Source organism: Gouania willdenowi, chromosome 18 (assembly GCF_900634775.1).
Source record: "Gouania willdenowi chromosome 18, fGouWil2.1, whole genome shotgun sequence".
Taxonomy (NCBI): Eukaryota; Metazoa; Chordata; class Actinopteri; order Blenniiformes; family Gobiesocidae; genus Gouania; species Gouania willdenowi.
The window spans coordinates 2,681,640-2,699,836 of NC_041061.1; the positions used below are offsets into that span (position 1 = coordinate 2,681,640).

Consider the following 18,197-nt stretch of genomic DNA (forward strand, 5'->3'; position numbering starts at 1 on the left):
CTGCTCGACTCTTTCTTTAATTTGATTTAAAGCATATAAAGTCATATTTTGTCCCTGTGGGGCTCCCGTAGTGTGCAAACACAGTGATTACAGTCCCAGACAAACAGGAAGTGACTTTTATTTATTTGGTTTCTGAGGAAAAAGTTAAAAAGTGACTTTGAGTTTTAAGAGTTTCCACTGTTTTTTTTGTTTTTTTTCGCTCTTTAAAGTTGTGCTTAATTTGTCTTTTTGGTTTGATTCACTGCGTCGTTAAAAACAACTTTAGGAGTAAATTTCCCTGTAATTAAAGCTTCAAACAGGAAGTAGATTTTAGAGAAACAGAAAAGATGAAATAAGTTCATCCTGTCTGAGCGAGAGACTGAACATCTGCTCACAAAGCCTGGAGGGCGGAGCCAACCGGACCTGGAGCCTAAATAAAAGTCTAGGGTTGGAATCTACCAAAATAAAAGTCTGGGGTTGGAATCTACCAAAATAAAAGTCTGGGGTTGGAATATACCAAAATAAAAGTCTCTGGTTGGAATATACCAAAATAAAAGTCTGGGGTTGGAATCTACCAAAATAAAAGTCTGGGGTTAGAATCTACCAAAATAAATGTATCTGGTTGGAATATACCAAAATAAAAGTCTAGGATGTGACTCTACCAAAAAAAAGTCTGGGGTTAGAATCTACCAAAATAAATGTCTGGGTGGGAATCTACCAAAATAATTTTCTAGAGTTGAAATCTACCAAAAATAAATGTCTAGGGTTGGAATATACCATAATAAATGTCTAAGGTTCGAATCTACCAAAATAAATGTCTATGGTTGGAATCTACTAAAATAAATGTCTAGGGTTGGAATCTACCAAAATAAATGTCTAGGGTTGGAATCTACCAAAATAAATGTCTAGGGTTGGAATCTACCAAAATAAATGTCTAGGGTTGGAATCTACCAAAATAAATGTCTAGGGTTGGGATCTACCAAAATAAATGTCTAAGGTTGGAATCTACCATAATAAATGTCTAGGGTTGGAATCTACCAAAATAAAATCATGGGGTTAAAATCTTCAAAAATAAAAGGCTGGTGTTATAATCCTTCAAAATAAAGGTGTGGGGTTAAAATCCACCAAAATAAGAGAGTTTAACATGTTTTATTCATTTATATATATATATATATATTACAAGTGCAGAAATATAAAGTTAAAAAATAAAATCATGTTTATACTATAATATTTATGTCTTTTCACATAAAATTGAGGTTTTCATATCCTTTATGGTGATGGTCCTAGTATCCAAATCCAGACTGGATCCAGTCCACAGTTTATGACACACACACACACACACACACACACACACACACACACTGAGAGGCAGTAAATGTTGTTTCACTCTGGTCCAGACTCATTAAGGAGCTCCAGCACGCAGACAATGTGTGTGTGTGATGGAGTGTGTGTGTGATGGAGTGTGTGTGTGTGTGTGTGATGGAGTGTGTGTGTGTGTGTGAGAGATCAGTGGCTCTATGAGTCAAACTCAGACTTATTTCATCTGTTAACTTTAACCTCTGTGGACTTTGTGGATCGTCTTCAGCCTCTGGAGTCAGAGTTCTACAAACTGTCAGGTTAGTGTGTGTGTGTGTGTGTGTGTGTGTGTGTGTGTGTGTGTGTGTGTGTGTGTGTGTGTGTGTGTGTGTGTCTAGTCTTGGTTTTGTCCTGTTTTGTTCTTCTCATGATTTGTTTTGGACTTTTGGGTCTTGTTTTTGTATTGTTTAGTCTTATCTTCTAAACTCTAAGATCATCCTGTTTTTGTCTTGTAATGTCTCATAATGTCATCTCGTCCTGTTTACGTTTGTCTTATGTCTTGTTTTTGTCTGTTATTTGTCTTGTTTTGTTTTTGTCTTGTCTTAACTCATGCTTTCCTTGTCCTGTCCTGTCTTGTGTCTAGCCTTGTTTTTTTTCTTTTTTGTCTTGTCTTTTCTTGTGCTTTTCTCGTCTAGTCATGTATTTGTCTAATCATGTCTTGTCCTGTTTATTTTTTGTCTTACCATGTCTTTTCTTTTACTTTCCTTGTTTCGGTTTTGTCTGTTTCTGTCCTGTTTTTGTCTTGTCTTGACTCATGCTTTCCTCGTCTTGTCCTGTTTTTGTCTGATATTGTCTTATAATGTCTTGTAGCGTCATCTCGTCCTGTTTACGTTTGTCTTATGTCTTGTTTTTGTCTGTTATTTATCTTGTCCTGTTTTTGTCTTGTCTTAACTCATGCTTTCCTTGTCCTGTTTTTGTCTTGTGTCTAGCCTTGTTTTTTTTCTTTTTTGTCTTGTCTTGGCTTGTGCTTTTCTCGTCTAGTCATGTATTTGTCTAATCACATCTTGTCCTGTTTATTTTTGTCTGTTTTTGTCTTGTCTTGACTCATGCTTTCCTCGTCTCGTCTTGTTTTTGTCTTGTCTTTCGTCATCTTGTCATGTCTTCTCTTTATGTCTCCCACATTAAAATCCACCAAAATAAAAGTCTCGGGTTAAAATCCACTAGAATTTAAAAATGTGGGTAAAATCTACCAAAATAAAAGTCTGGGGTTAAACGAGTGTTTAACATATTTATTCTATGTATAATATCTATTGAACGTGTGTTTGTTAAAAGTGTAGAAATATGAAGTTAAAAGGAGACTTTTTTATTATTGTCAATGATTATTTTGATCTTTTTATTCATTATTTATTGATTTATTTACATTCTCTTTATAACCACTGCAGGCTGAGGCTTCTGATTGGTGCTTTCTTCAGCCAATAGCGTGCCTCGTAGGAAAAAACAAAGTGGATTTTTATCTCTTGAAATTCTTCCTGTACATTCAAATAAAAACATTACTTCAGCCTTTAAACAATAATTTAAAACGTTGTGAAACTTCATCAGATTTCAGGTTTCAAACTTACCCAACAAATCATATTTAAACTTTTATATTCTATTATTTAAAAGGTTGTAGTTCATTAACTATAGAGGATAAGTTTAACCTAAACTGGTTTGAATGGTTTCTTGTTTCCTTCAAACTGGGACGTGAAGAAGGTTTGTGGAAAAAATCTGTTGAACAGTGTGTGTGTGTGAGTGTGTGTGTGTATGTGTTTGAACCACATGTAATAGAAACCAGGTCGAGGACTTTAAACATGAGCCTCTGTGTGTCTTTCTGCACACACACACACACACACACACATTTACATCCAACACACACACAATCTAAAGCTAACAGCCACATGTCTCCTCTGGTTCTCCTGTTTCTTGTGTTGTGCTCTGTGTATCATGAGTACACCAGGAGTAAAAAAATGTAAAAACCCGCTATGAACTTCATTATTTTTCTGTAAATAATGAATCGTGATAAAGTTCCAGCCCTAGTTATATACTGTATATACATATACAAATGTATGATTTTTCTATTATTTATTTTTCTTCTTGTAGGGTACGGTCTCTTTGATTTTTCTCTGATCAAATCAGATCTAGTGTATAGTTCAGGGGTCTGCAACCTTTACTCTACAAGGAACCATCATCTCACCTGGATTGAAGTCCTCCTGGAGCCATAAATACCTTCTCTATGAAGACAATACAGTGAATTAAATGATATACATTTAAAATTATGTAGAATAATGTTTGTTTTAATTTGATGTGATTTATATTGATCATGTAAATGGAAACTTAAAAATAGTTTAAAATAAATTAACATCAATGAATAAAACAGTATCTTCATCTTCAAATTCTTACACATCTCAGTTTACATGAACACAATGTTATATAAAGTAGATTTTTTAGTTAATGTATTTGAAAGGCTACAAAAAGTAACATGAATATGATAACACATGATCATGTGATCAACACATGCTAATTCCTCATTTCTTGCCACACATAAAACATACATAATTTAACCTGCACATGAATCTGTTCCAAAACAATTCAAATCTCTGTTTTCTTCCACAATAATGTTTGTGTTGGTTTAGTTTCTTACCAGGGATTTAAAACTCAGTAATTGCACAACGTCATTTATTTTAGGTTAACAAAATGTTATATCTTGATTTTATTTGTCAATAATAGCCTCTGTAAAAAATAACTTTAGTTCAATCAATTTTTTTAAAGTTATAGGGAGCCATTGCAAAAGAGTCAAAGGGCCACATTAGGCTCCAGAGCCGCAGGTTGCAGACCACTGGTATAGTTAAATATTTGGTTCACAGTGTGTCTATTAAGGCTGAGGGTGAGTTAGTTCTAACTGAATGGCTCTGTTGTGTTGTAAACTACACACACACACACAGAGTCTTTTCATGGTTAATTTGCTGCTCACTAGGTCATGTGCTGCTTCAGGCTCAGATTCACTAAGTTTGTCTCGTTCTCCTATCGGTTGGTTTTTAAAGGCGACCGTGGCTCAGGGGTCGTAGAAATGTGGGAATATTCTTTGGTTTGATTCCCAGTTTGTTGTCGGCAGCGGTTGGTGGATATGAAGGTCGACCACGTTGAGAAACAGATTCAAAGCCCACGAACTGAAAGTCTTTGGCCGTGTTGTAAATGTCATACTAACGTATACTACTCATACTAACGTATACTACTCATACTAATGTATACTACTCATACTAACGTACTACTCATACTAATGTACTACTCATACTAGCGTATACTACTCATACTAACGTATACTACTCATACTAACATATTCTACTCATACTAACGTACTACTCATACTAACGTACTACTCATACTAACGTACTACTCATACTAATGTATACTACTCATACAAACGTACTACTCATACTAACGTACTACTCACACTAACGTACTACTCATACTAATACGTACTACTCATACTAACGTACTACTCATACTAACGTATTCTACTCATACTAACGTACTACTCATACTAATGTACTACTCATACTAATGTATACTGCTCATACTAATGTACTACTCATACTAACGTATACTACTCATACTAACGTACTACTCATACTAACGTACTACTCATACTAACATACTACTCATGCTAAAGTACTACTCATACTAACGTATACTACTCATACTAACGTACTACTCATACTAACGTACTACTCATACTAACATACTACTCATGCTAAAGTACTACTCATACTAACGTATACTACTCATACTAACGTACTACTCATACTAAAGTACTACTCATACTAATACGTACTACTCATACTAACGTACTACTCATACTAATACGTACTACTCATACTAACGTACTACTCATACTAACGTATTCTACTCATACTAACGTACTACTCATACTAATGTATACTGCTCATACTAATGTACTACTCATACTAACGTATACTACTCATACTAACGTACTACTCATACTAACATACTACTCATACTAAAGTACTACTCATACTAATGTACTACTCATACTAATGTATACTACTCATACTAACGTACTACTCATGCTAAGATACTACTCATGCTAAAGTACTACTCATACTAACGTATACTACTCATACTAACGTACTACTCATACTAAAGTACTACTCATACTAATGTATACTACTCATACTAAAATTCTAATACTACCATGCTACTCATACTAATGTACTATTTATTTTCAGTGATGTGACGCTCCCATTTTTCCTTGTTTTCCAGGCTTTGGCTCCTCCCAGTGATGACCTCACTGGTGCTTCCTGGAAACGCCCTCGCCGTGATGAAGGACCTCTCCTCCTCCTCCTCTCATCTCTCCTCCCTGCTCCACTACACTTCCTCCAAGACCTCTGTGGCCTCCTTCTCTCCCTCTCCTGGCCCCGCCCCCTCGCCGAACTCCTTGTTGTCATCGTCGTCAGTGCAACTAGCCAAGCAGCCGCCGTTCTGTCTCCAGACCGGGCCGCACCTAATCGCAAGCATGCAGCTGCAGAAGCTCAACTCGCACTACCAGACCCTGGCCGGCGCCCCCGGTGGACACCCGGCTGTCACCGCCACTCAGAAGGGGTTCGGCGGACCCTCGTTGGGAACGGCGAACCCGCTCCTAGCGTCGTCCGGCAGCGGGGTGGGTGTTGGGATTAGCCTGGGGAACCAGGGCCAGGTCACAGGCGGAATAATTGACTTTGACCCCGTGGACGAGGAGGTCCTCATGTCCCTGGTGGTGGAGTTGGGTTTGGACCGAGCTAACGAGCTACCTGAACTCTGGCTGGGACAGAACGAGTTTGACTTCATGTCGGACGTGCCGGCCGGGTGCTGACCTCCCACCCCGTGTTCTCTTTTCCTTTCTTAACTTTTCTTGCTCGACAGAATCAAGGAAACCAAAGCGAGCGGCTCTGAGCGATGAGTCCAGGAGATTAGACTCTACTTCTCTTCTGAGAGACGATGCTGAGGAAAGACTTCCATTAGTGACTCGTTGAGTTTGTTTCTCTGACTGGTTCCTGAGTAGAGTACAGAGTCCTTTCACCTCGGTCGTTCCTAGACTCTAGTTTTTCTGCTTCCAGAGACGATGTTGAAGAAAGACTTCCATTAATGACTCGCACTGGGTTTGTTTCTCTGACTGGTTCCTGAGCAGAGTACAGAATCCTTTCACTTCAGTCGTTCCGGCCTAATGAAGACAAGTTGACAGACATGTGAAGGACTGTGCAGACATTTGATCCGAAACCAAACACAAGAGACGAGTAAGACACACCTTTTGGACTCTCTCCTTGCATTCCTTTTTTTGACCAAATCAAATGACAAAAAATGGGACTTTCCAGGAGTTTGGGAAAAGACGACAAAGACTACGCTCCCGGTTTTCCTTCTTGACGATCTGAGGCTTTGGTCTCACGGGACACGGACTCCTCTAACTCTTGTCTCTGGGCCTGACAAAGACACCGATTGTCTGAAAAGCAGTTATCTCCATGTACCTTCTTTCTTACTGCTCAACGAGCGGGTTATTTAAGACAGTGGCTGATGGCTATCAGGCTTCCCGGACAAGGAGGGCTCCTGTGGCACGGCGTGGTTGGGTCTTTGGTGAAAGTCCTGCAGAAGGCGGAGGACATGAATAGGCTTGATTGTGTCGACCGTGACCCGGACCATCGTTGCCAAGAAGCATCAAACTCAACATGATGGGGATATAAAGCCTGTTCAGTATCTACAGTCACATGACAAACCAAAGGAAAGGTTTCTAAAGAACTCACCATAGCAACAAGGACCTGTTTCTATCATATCCGTATCACTTTTTTTTTTTTTAAAGTCCTTGTTTTAATAAAGGCTGCTACTTTTCACTGCTAAGATTTGGAGCTTCTGTAAAGGTTCAGGATGTTGTTTTGTAACCAATGATTGTTTCCATTAGAACAAACTTTTCTCAGAGTGTGAATAAAAAACTGCTCGAGAAAAAGAGATTTACGTTCATTTTTTAATGCTTGTAGGTTCTTCTTCTACACATTTTCAAGAAGACGGTATCAAACCAACGTGATGACCTCCTCCTTTTGGAACTTACAAAAGGAGGACAAAAAACACACAAAATGACATTGTGTGTGTGTGTGTGTGTGTGTGTGTGTTGCCCTGCGATGTCCAGGGTGTACCCCTGCCACCCTGAAAAAGGCGCAAGCGGGTAAGAAAATGGATGGATGGATGGACTGCAAAAATACACAAGAAGACCACAAAACAACACAAAATTACAATAATAATACCATAAGAAGCACACTTACATGAAATTAGAATAAAAAGACGGAAATGACTCGAAATTTCACAAAAAAGGAAAACAAAAAACACTAAACTACAAAAATACACGAAAAGACAACAAAAAGTAAAAAATGACTAAAAACACACAAAAGAGCAACAAAAACACACTAAACTACAAAATTACAACAAAAAGACAAAAATGACTCCAAAAATCAACCAAAAGGAGAACAAAAATACACAAAATGACAACAAAAAAGAGCAACAAAAACACAATAAACAAAAATACAACATCAAGAAGAAAATTACTTCAAAGTTCACAAGAAAAGAGAACAAAAACACACTAAACAACAAAAATACACAAAACTCCAAAAATCACAGGGCAGGAAAACAAAAACGCACAAAAAGACACGAGAGCACAAAAATGACAAAAAAAAAAAAGAAAGAAAAAACACGCAAAAGGACAACAAATACAACAAAAAGACAAAAATGACTCCAACGTTCACACAAAAACAAGAAAAACAAAATAAATGACAAAAATACACAAAATAACAGCAAAACAATCAAAATTGCTCCAAAATTCACAATAAAAGAATACATATATATAAAATAACAAGACAAAAGTGACCCCAAAATATACAGTATTCCCCTTGTGTTAGCTTAGCATGTAGCGGTGCTGGCTGAGCAGGGTCAAAGGGTAAAGAGGCGGGGCTATAATATCTAAAACCACATGTAGAGATTTAATTTAATGAATTTGTGTTGCCATTTTGTGTCTCTTTGGTCTTTTTTATGGAAGTAGAACTTTAGTTTAATTACTCAGCAACTTGTCGCCCTCTGCTGGTGAATATAAGTAACGGCTTAAAGAATACGACCATCTGCCTGATGAGGATTTTATTATTTGGGTGGACATTTATTAAGATAATAATAATAATAATAATAATAATAATAATAATAATAATAATAATAATAATAATAATAATAATAATAATAATAATAATAATAATAAGTTATGCTGGTATATATTGAAGCTAAACAAATTAAATTACAATGTTCAAAATTAGGTATTTTAAGTTAAGTATGGTGGCAAGAAGTTTAAAAAATAAATTAAAAATGACATTAATTTAATTATGTAATTATTATTATGATTATTTAAATTTTAAAACACAAAGTCAAATAAAATGAAATAAAATAAAAATGTAACATACAGAGCTCCTAAAGGGACATGCAAAAAAAGAATTAAAGGAAGAAAAAAAAAAAAACTTTTTGCCAGTTCTTACAAAACGAACATACTGAAGTAAAGAGAAAAAAGTAGTTCTTGTTTCGTCCTTCGCGTTCTGTCTCTCCCAGGCCTCCGTAGCCCGAGTTATCTTTCCTAACCGGAAGCTGTAAAGTCCTTTTCCGCGCAGACTCCAACATGGTGAGCAGAAACATGTCCATTCTCAGCGGATTTTATCCGCTAACATCTGCTTTTTCTGATCGTTCATCGAACATTTATCTGTGCCTGTACCTCAAATATCATCTCATAAACACATACGAGTCGTTATTATGGTTTAAATAGGTGTTCATTAGATCATATTTGATCTTTAAGTTACCGACACCGGTTAATACACAGAGAGCCGGGGTTAGCATTGGTGTGGCTAAAGCTGCTAACGTTAGATTCATGATTTCTCTTTGATTGTCACTGTGAAAGTTAGCGTTATTGTATGCATACTTGTAGAATATTGTTTCAAATTCCACATAGTTGTGTATTCCATGTTTATAAATCATAAGTCTGCTTTTTTGCTAGGCCGCTACTAGCAAAACTATGCTAACCTTGATTCTGGCGATAGTGATCGGCTCAATTTTACTTTACATTACACCGCTAGAATCCAGCTGAAGCTTTAAAAACATTAACTCTATAGTTCATGATGATTTAAATTTTTATTTAATGTGTTTTGTTCTTTTTTTTCTAGGCAAGAGGACCGAAGAAGCACCTGAAGCGCGTCGCAGCGCCTAAGCACTGGATGCTGGACAAACTGACCGGAGTGTTCGTGAGTTTAGCCTCATTTTTACACTGTGTTCATCTATGTGAAGATTAATATTTAAGAAGTTAAATGTTAACTTATTTCACAAATTAAAAATAAGTATTTTTCTCTTGTGGAGGCGGAGAACACAAGAATAAAGTGTTGACAGCGCAAAATATCCAGAGTCAAACAATTTACATCAAAATATCTAGTTTTTAGTAAGTTTTTGTCATTTTCAAACTCTATAGCTGTTTACATTACTCTTCTAAATACTTCAATTCTAAATAGCGCAATAAAACTGATAACGACAACAATCAAATTGCGGAAAAAAACACTTAGATTTTTTTAATAGTTTTTTACTAAATGTGGGACTCTAATTAATTAAATGAAGTTATTCGCACAACATTATTTGACACGAGAAGCAACGTTTATTCAATTTGAATGTTTTTTGGTAAATGACTGAAACAATGTGTTTATTATTTTACCTTGAAAACGCGCAAAGTCTAGTTAATGAATAATATGGTAATGGTTAAACCTGAATTTTGAGTGGGAAAAACAACCAAATATAGTTATAAAGTTTTAACTCGTGATGGGACTAGATACAAAACATGAACTAGACTTTGTATTAAATTAATCTAAATTAGTTGCGTAACAATATTTGATGTGCCTAAAATAGTCTTGTTTTAACCATAAATATTTGTCATTCATGGACAAACGCATCATATTCTGCAGCATTAGACTTGGATTAAATGTAATCATTCTAAATTATCATTTTGCAGTAAAACAAATGGCCTTATAGTGATAATTTGATGCATTAGTTAACTTACATTGTTTTTTGACAGCTTTTTAAAAAATAAAACAAGTGTTTCAAAGAAAAATTAAACCTCTGCGTATCCTATGGTTTATTTGATTATTAATTGTATCATAAATGGAACAAAATTGTTTAAATCACCATCAAATAATGGTTGATTAAGGGATTATTTATTTACAGTAAATTAAATTACAAACCAAATGTGTTTTATTTTGAAAGCTTATGTAACCATTTTTTCTTAAAAATGCAGTGAGTTTTAAACAAAAACTGTGTTTTTGGTGTAAAGGTGTAGATCTGTTTAGTGTGAACACAGTGAATAGTTTGAGTGACGCTAACGTGGTTTCCACCCTCAGGCTCCGCGTCCCTCCACCGGTCCCCACAAACTGAGGGAGTGTCTCCCCCTCATCATCTTCCTGAGGAACCGTCTGAAATACGCTCTGACTGGGGACGAAGTGAAGAAGATCTGCATGCAGAGGTTCATCAAGATCGATGGGAAGGTTCGCACTGACGTCACCTACCCAGCTGGGTTCATGGGTACGTCACACACACACACACACACACACACACACACACACTGATCTGGTCTGTGAGTGTGTCCGTCCTGTCACACCTTCTGCAGCACCTCATGGAGGTGATTTAATCTAATGCTCAGAGGGAGGCTGAAAAGTGTTGATTGTTGTGTAAACTTAGCTTCTGTCATCTACATGTCTGTGCCCTGGAGCTTCAGATGTCCGTCTGTGAAATGGATCAGTTACAGAGAAACTGGACTGTTTTTTTTTTTTCTTAATAAAGACTTAAAGCAGTGTTTTTCAACCTTGGGGTCGGGACCCTATGTGGGGTTAAGAGTGGGTCGATAACGTTATAAACAGAACTCAAAACAACTCGTACGTCACACTGCACGTTTTTCTATGCAGGGAAAGATTAAACACTGATTATGGCGTTTCAGACAAAATGGTAACAGAAAAGTAACATAAAACTCTGTCCATGAGCTCAGTACAACCCAGGAAGTAAGCAGGTCTGACTCAACTCTGACCTGACGTTACCATGGCTGCCTTAAAGGGACAGTCCTTAGAAGGCCATCATGACAGCGCGTGTTAGCAGTGGTAACTGTTTATATATTCTGCATGCCACTGGATAATAGTATCTGATAAATTTACAATTGTCAGTAATAATAAATAATTAAATTAATAATAAAAAATTGTCCAGCACTTTGTTCAGCTGAAGTTGTTTTTAAAATGTGCACAAATGCACATAGTTTTATAAATGATATTGTTCTCTACACTTATGTTAATAAAGGTCCTCGTGTGACATTTGACATGTGGCTTTAATTGACTAACCATATTTTAAGGGTTTGCATCTGAAAAAACAAACTAACAACATATAAGCTATGCTATAATAGTTAAAGTAGGGCCATTTAATATATATATAATATACAGTATATATATTTGCGTTAATGGAATCGAGGACGGAATCATGGAATTGAGCAATAAAAACGGTTAATCACAGAAATGGACAGAATCGGCATAAAACGCCATCACCATGAAGGGGAAATGTTTCCGGGGTCCGTTTGTTAGGTGCACCCCCTCATCCCCCAGTCGTCCTGGCTGCATTAAACTCTGCCTAAACCACCAGAAACACCGTTCAAAAACAACGCAAATCATCACTGACTCATAAATACTGAGCCACATTAAAAAGGGTTAAAGTCACTACAACTTATATTTACCCTTCAATTGTCTCTTACTTTATTTGTGACATACATTTTTGTTTAATCACGAGGTTTTTTTTTAAATGTATTAGTATTTATCTTGTTTCCTTACAGATGTTAAAAATGAATATTTGCTTTAAAAAATTAAGGAGGAAAAAACGTAATTTATGAAAAAATAAAACTAAATTTGTAAGTCACTTTTTAGGAAAAGGGACTTTGGAAGCATTAGCTACGTAGCTGTCAGTGCCTGAGCCTTTCAGATCCTTTGTGCGATGTGCGTAGACTACGTCACTTCCTTCACTCGCGTTTTTTACGACAGCTGCTGTTACGTGATATTTAAATGTATTTTATTGAAAGGATCTGAAACGATTGGGCTCTGACATCAGCATTAGCTCTCGTTGCTATTGTGGCTTTAGCCTTCACAGTAATACAGCTGTGTATAATTAGCCACCACAGGAGGTAGAACTTGATCTGTGTTCGTTTGAGTTTTATTTTACCTTAAATCGTCCTAATATTTCACAAAAACATCAGATGGTCAGGATTTTGATAATGAAACTTCCTCGTTGTGTTTTCCTCTCAGACGTGATCAGCATCGAGAAAACGGGCGAACATTTCCGTCTGATCTACGACGTGAAAGGACGATTCACCGTCCACCGTATCACCGCTGAGGAGGCCAAGGTAGGAACTGATTAACGACAGTAACTTAATAAATCTAGAGTCTGAAGGGTAGAGATGAGTTTATGAAATAGAGACGTTTGATGAAGTGATTAAAGCTCCTCCTCTTCCTCACTCTGCAGTACAAACTGTGTAAGGTGAAGAAAATCATCATCGGCACCAAAGGAATCCCTCACCTGGTGACACACGACGCTAGAACCATCCGCTACCCTGACCCCCTCATCAAGGTCAACGACACCATCCGCATCGACCTGGAGACTGGAAAGATCACCGAGTTCATCAAGTTTGACACCGGTACGTTTACTGCTCTATGTCTACGCCTCTGGATTATTGATCAAATATCAGCAGGAGAACAGCACCTGGTAACTAAGCTGCTACATGCTAAGCTACGTGGAGTTCCTTCTCAGTCTCAGAGGAAAAATCACATTTGCAAAGATATATCTCCTGAGCAGATCTATTCTTTATACATCTATACCAAAGTAAATGAGCAGATTGAGTCATATTTCTGTGACAAAAGGACAACTGCAAACCTATTTTTTGTATGTCTATAACAAAGTACAGGAGCAGATCTATTTGTCTATAACAAAGGACAGCTGGAGATCTATTCCTTATACGTCTATGACAAAGAAAATGAGCAGATCTATTTACATGTCTGTAAAAAAAAGCACAAAAACAGATATATTCTTTATACTTCTATAACAATAGACAGTAGCAGATCTACTCTTTATATTTCTGTGACAAAGGACAACCGCAGATCTGTTTGTATGTCTGTAACAAAGAACATGAACAGATCTATTCTTTAAGTCTGACCGTAAAGGAGCGGATCTAGAGCGGATTTAGACATGTATAACAAACAAAAGCAGCACATCTATTCTGTTATTGTCTGTAACAAAAAAAAAATCTATGAATCGTTCTCAGTGGAAGAACTATGTCGTGCTTTTATTTTGAAGGGCATTGATTAATGCTAATGATTGGAGCAGTGATGACTTCCTGGTTTTGATCTTCCGTGAAATTAAACCACCAACTCCTCTAAGAAGTGCTGAGCTCTACTGACACACGTCACAGCTGATACATGACAGCTTCTGCTTCTTCTATATCTATGATTAGTTTCAGTTTAAGATTGAAGATGAATGTCCTAAAATCTATGATAGATTTGAACTTTAAACTGCTCCAACTTTCAGAGTTTAAAAAAAACACGTTGAATGCTTGTTATGGAGGATGTTTTTTAAGCTCCGCCCCTTCCTCTCCTCTTCTCAGGTAACCTGTGCATGGTGACGGGCGGGGCTAACTTGGGGCGTATCGGCGTGATCACCAACAGGGAGCGTCATCCTGGATCCTTTGATGTGGTGCACGTGAAGGACAGCACAGGAAACAGCTTCGCTACCAGGCTGTCCAACATCTTCATCATCGGCAAGGTGAGGGCGGAGCCTAACACAGAGCAGACTTTATTCAAGCCACAAACACTTAAACATTTGTGCGCGTTGTGCGTCCGATTTGTTTCAAACTTTCTCTGATTTCATTCACTGACATGCAAATCTAATAAACCAAAATAAAGCCTAATTCAATTCATTATTTTCCTGTGGTCGAGGGGTTCAATATTAGCTAACCTAGCTTAGCATACTACCACACATAATCAACATCTCTGAGCTTCCATTTCAACATTAACTTTAATCAGACTCATTACGGTCGTGAAGAACGCGACTTCAGTAGCTATAGTTGCTTAAAACGCACGTGATGAGTCGCATTGTCGCGCTTTTTGCTCATCAACAATGACGTCACGAGAAAACATGTTGATTGAATGTGGAGTCACTCGAAGTCACATGACAAATACATTTTCAACTTCCAGCGACTCGTGCAATAGTTGCTGGAAGTTGGCGCTGGGCGGTATGGCCAAAAATATATATCACGGTATTTTTCAGAATTCTAACAGTTTCACGGTATATGATGTTTTTTTTTTTCATGCATAATCAGGTGTTCACAGCTTTTTCTACTGGTTGAGAGATGAATTACTGCAGTCGTTTGACTTATGATGGTTTATTTTACTGTCATGATCAGTGAATATTATAGAATAATTCTACACTAGTAGTAATACAAGTTTGCAATAGCTTAGCTTTAGCATTAGCTTGATGTCTAGCTTTAAATGCTACATACTCAGTGGTGTGGTAGTTTCTTATGGTGAATAAGGTAGAGTTTTGTTTGCAGTTCCACCAGGAATTATTTCAGCATTATAGGAATTACAAATTGCGATCCTTTGCTCTCTTTTTTTTGTGTATGACTGCCGACATGCTAAGCTAACTGTGCTTATGTGTTCGTGAGTGTTCCCCTGTAGCAGAGGCATGCGCACGCAGGCTCATGCTCACATGCAGCTTCAGAGCTTTGTTGTCATTCTGATGATTTATACTGTAACTAACACCAGAGCGCTACTGTTTACCTTCATATTTAGATGTGCAACGTTGAAAAAAGTCTGAAACGCGGCGTAGCGTTCTGAAAGTTGTCATCAAATACACCGGTACGGCGGTTTATTAACAATTGTCATAACAAATATCTACCGTACGAACCAGTATGGCGCCCAGCTCTACTGGAAGTTGTGTTTAGTGTGAACACACCAACATTTCCTAAAAACATTCCTGAAACTGTTAATGGGATTAATTATTGCACCAAAACCAACACAAGCTGAGATGACGTGAGATTTGACGTCTAGCTGTTAGCTACACATGCTAATGCTAACATTAGCCCACCTGTTTAACAGTGAAAAGTTCTGTCCCAAAACATGTAGGTAAGAGTTTCACTTTATTAGTTTGTCCCTTGAAGGTATGTTTGTTTTGCAGCAGAAAAGATAGTTTAGTTCGTGTCATAAATATATATATTATATTTCAGACAGTAATGTCCGTCATATGTCATTATTTGTGCAAGATTTGACGTTTCTGTCGACTCATTTACAAACACAAATATTGTGTAAATGTGATATTTTCCCAAAACATTCAGTGTCTGATTTAAATTTGTGCTTGATTTTGTGAAAAAAAAACAAAATCTGTATTTGTTTGTTTTTCATGATGCCAAAAAATCAGAGGCCCTACGAGTTGAATCAAATCTGAGTCTTTTCAAAATAAGAGCCCAGGATATAAACAGTTGAGGTTTTATGACTGGAGCAGTGATGACTTCCTGGTTTTGACCATTAATGAAATTAAACCACCAACTCCTCTAAGAAGTGCTGAGCTCCACTGACACGCGTCACGTCCAGTGTGTTGACGTGTTGTGACGGAGTGTGTTACTAACATTATTAACCTGTTTCCAGGGCAACAAGCCGTGGGTGTCGATGCCCAGAGGAAAGGGAATCCGTCTGACCATCGCTGAGGAGAGAGACAAGAGGCTCGCCGCGAAGCAAGGCAGCAGCTAAACATGGCCCCGCCCTCTCAACACAAATAAAACTTTATTTACAAAAACAACCTGATGTTTATCACATTTTCTTTTTTTTTAAAAAAGGTTAATTTCACTACTTTATGTTAACCACCAGGGGGAGCTGTGAGTCCTGCTTTAATAAAACTGTTTAATTCAGGCAGAAAAACGTGCATTTTTGGCATGTGACAGGTCATGTGAGGTCATTGATCTGCTGAGTCACGTCAACATATGTTAGTAGACTACAGAGAAAAACTACACAAAAAGCCTGATACACAAAAATACACATGAAGCGTAAAACACAAAATTGCACAATGTTTTAAAAAAAGACAAAATTATGCAAAATGAGCCTCGTGTGGCCCCAGAGCCACAGGTTGAAACCTGTTAAAAGTAAAATGTTCCCACAGATTGAATCCCTGAGGGGCCACATTAGGGCCGCGGGCCTTCATTTGGAGACAGTGAGATGGTCGAGTCTCTTCCTGCTGATCTTTGTTGTGGTTTCTCCTAAAAATATCCTGTGTGTGTGTGTGTGTCTATATGGAGCCTGCTGAGCTGCAGCCTGTTCACACTGTGTCACTGTGTGTGTCTCACAGGCTGAGCTTTACACACACACACACTTTGATTTTACTGCAGTAGAAAATGTCATTAAATGAAAGAAACCTTTTTCTATATATATATATAAACACCGTATTGTTTTTTCTTCAGTTTATTTTTTGATTTTGTTTCATTTGATGATAAACATCCTCAACATTGTTTACTTTTAATTATTTACATTTTTATTCTGTAATTTTTCTATGAATAGAAACATTAAAATGTTGCTTTCAAATATAGTTTTACCTTTTAAATATGATACAAACGTTTATTCTTGGTTGCACTTACTGATTTAATATTTTGTAGTTTAACTCTATTTCCTTTTCTTTTAATGTTAAAAATATGAGACAGTCTAAATTTTGTTTATTTTAATCTTTTTTATCAAGTATTTATTTTGTGGTTTTTCTATGAATGTAATTTGAATGTTGATTTAAGATTTTTTTTTTTTACTTTATTTTCATATTATAAGTATATAAATTCTTATTCTTGACCACTTATTTTTATTTTATAGTTTAATCCTTTTATTTATCCCCTCCCCCCCCAAATTTAAAACAACAGTTTAATTTTTATACTTTAGAAGTTCTGTTTTCAATATTTAAATCACATTCATAATTAATATTAAATATTTTTGTGTTTTAATATATATTTTTTACATTTTTTTTTATTTTTTAATATTACATATTTAAATGATAAAAGTGTGTTTTCTCTTAAAAGTTTTTCTTGTTATAATAAATACTTCATGGTATTTTTATTCTGTAAAGGGCGTGGTAACAGCAGAACTGTTACATCATCATTCACAACTGTTGGATGATCTGTTACCATGACAACTGATCAGCCGATTAGAAACAGCTGAGTCTGAGATCATCACTCTCCCACATAAATAACGGTGATGTGTTCAGGGACTTTTTAAAAAGCATGGAAAACACACACACTAGTGGAAACTGGTGTCAAATTACCAAAAACATGGACTAAAGCAGTGGTTAATAATATGTTATTATTATTTACTCATAGTAAATAGTCATCTTAAAGATGTAAATCCTTGTTTTAATCAGACATAAAATGGGTTAAAACTAAAAATGACCAAAAAAAAGGTGGTGAAATGGGATTTTAAAAACATTAGAGTGGACAAAAAACAGACAGAAAAAGTGTCAATATTGTCTAAAAAGTGGCAGAAACAAGTAAAAACAATTGGTTTAAATTGGCAAATAATGGGCATGACAAATGTTGAATGTGGTTAAATTGGCAAAAATAATCATGAAATATGTTGAAAAGAAGAGGCTAAAAGTGACAATAATGTGTCAACATATGTGACATTAGGTGTAAAGGGTTTATAAGTGCTGAACATGTCTAGAAAGTGGAAAAAATGTTCAGAAAATAGGAATAATGTCGCAAAAATGCATTAAAAAGAGCAGAAATATGGCAAGAAAAA

At 36.5% G+C, this 18,197-nt stretch overlaps 2 protein-coding genes and 2 non-coding genes across 4 annotated transcripts; all 4 read left to right on the forward strand.

Moving 5' to 3' along the window:
• Positions 1 to 1,340: 1,340 nt before the first annotated feature.
• Positions 1,341 to 7,185, forward strand: cited1 (Cbp/p300-interacting transactivator, with Glu/Asp-rich carboxy-terminal domain, 1). Its single transcript, XM_028474870.1, has 2 exons — positions 1,341 to 1,595; positions 5,593 to 7,185. The coding sequence occupies exon 2, from the start codon at positions 5,612 to 5,614 to the stop codon at positions 6,179 to 6,181; it is 570 nt and encodes a 189-aa protein (XP_028330671.1). The 5' UTR covers positions 1,341 to 1,595; positions 5,593 to 5,611; the 3' UTR covers positions 6,182 to 7,185.
• Positions 7,186 to 8,925: 1,740 nt separating this feature from the next.
• rps4x (ribosomal protein S4 X-linked) lies at positions 8,926 to 16,227 on the forward strand. Its single transcript, XM_028474866.1, has 7 exons — positions 8,926 to 9,004; positions 9,540 to 9,617; positions 10,755 to 10,935; positions 12,687 to 12,784; positions 12,904 to 13,075; positions 14,039 to 14,196; positions 16,077 to 16,227. The coding sequence occupies exons 1-7, from the start codon at positions 9,002 to 9,004 to the stop codon at positions 16,176 to 16,178; spliced, it is 792 nt and encodes a 263-aa protein (XP_028330667.1). The 5' UTR covers positions 8,926 to 9,001; the 3' UTR covers positions 16,179 to 16,227.
• On the forward strand, positions 13,758 to 13,828 carry LOC114480921 (small nucleolar RNA SNORD61). Its single transcript, XR_003676199.1, has one exon. It is a non-coding gene; the product is annotated as a small nucleolar RNA SNORD61 (small nucleolar RNA).
• On the forward strand, positions 15,930 to 16,000 carry LOC114480922 (small nucleolar RNA SNORD61). Its single transcript, XR_003676200.1, has one exon. It is a non-coding gene; the product is annotated as a small nucleolar RNA SNORD61 (small nucleolar RNA).
• Positions 16,228 to 18,197: the final 1,970 nt, after the last annotated feature.

Coding starts and splice junctions, on each gene's coding strand:
- cited1 (XM_028474870.1), top strand. CDS start 5,612: ATGACCTCACTGGTGCTTCCTGGAAACGCCCTCGCCGTGATGAAGGAC.
- rps4x (XM_028474866.1), top strand. Junction 10,936..12,686: donor CTACCCAGCTGGGTTCATGG/GTACGTCACACA, acceptor TTTTCCTCTCAG/ACGTGATCAGCATCGAGAAA. Junction 12,785..12,903: donor TCACCGCTGAGGAGGCCAAG/GTAGGAACTGAT, acceptor CTCACTCTGCAG/TACAAACTGTGTAAGGTGAA.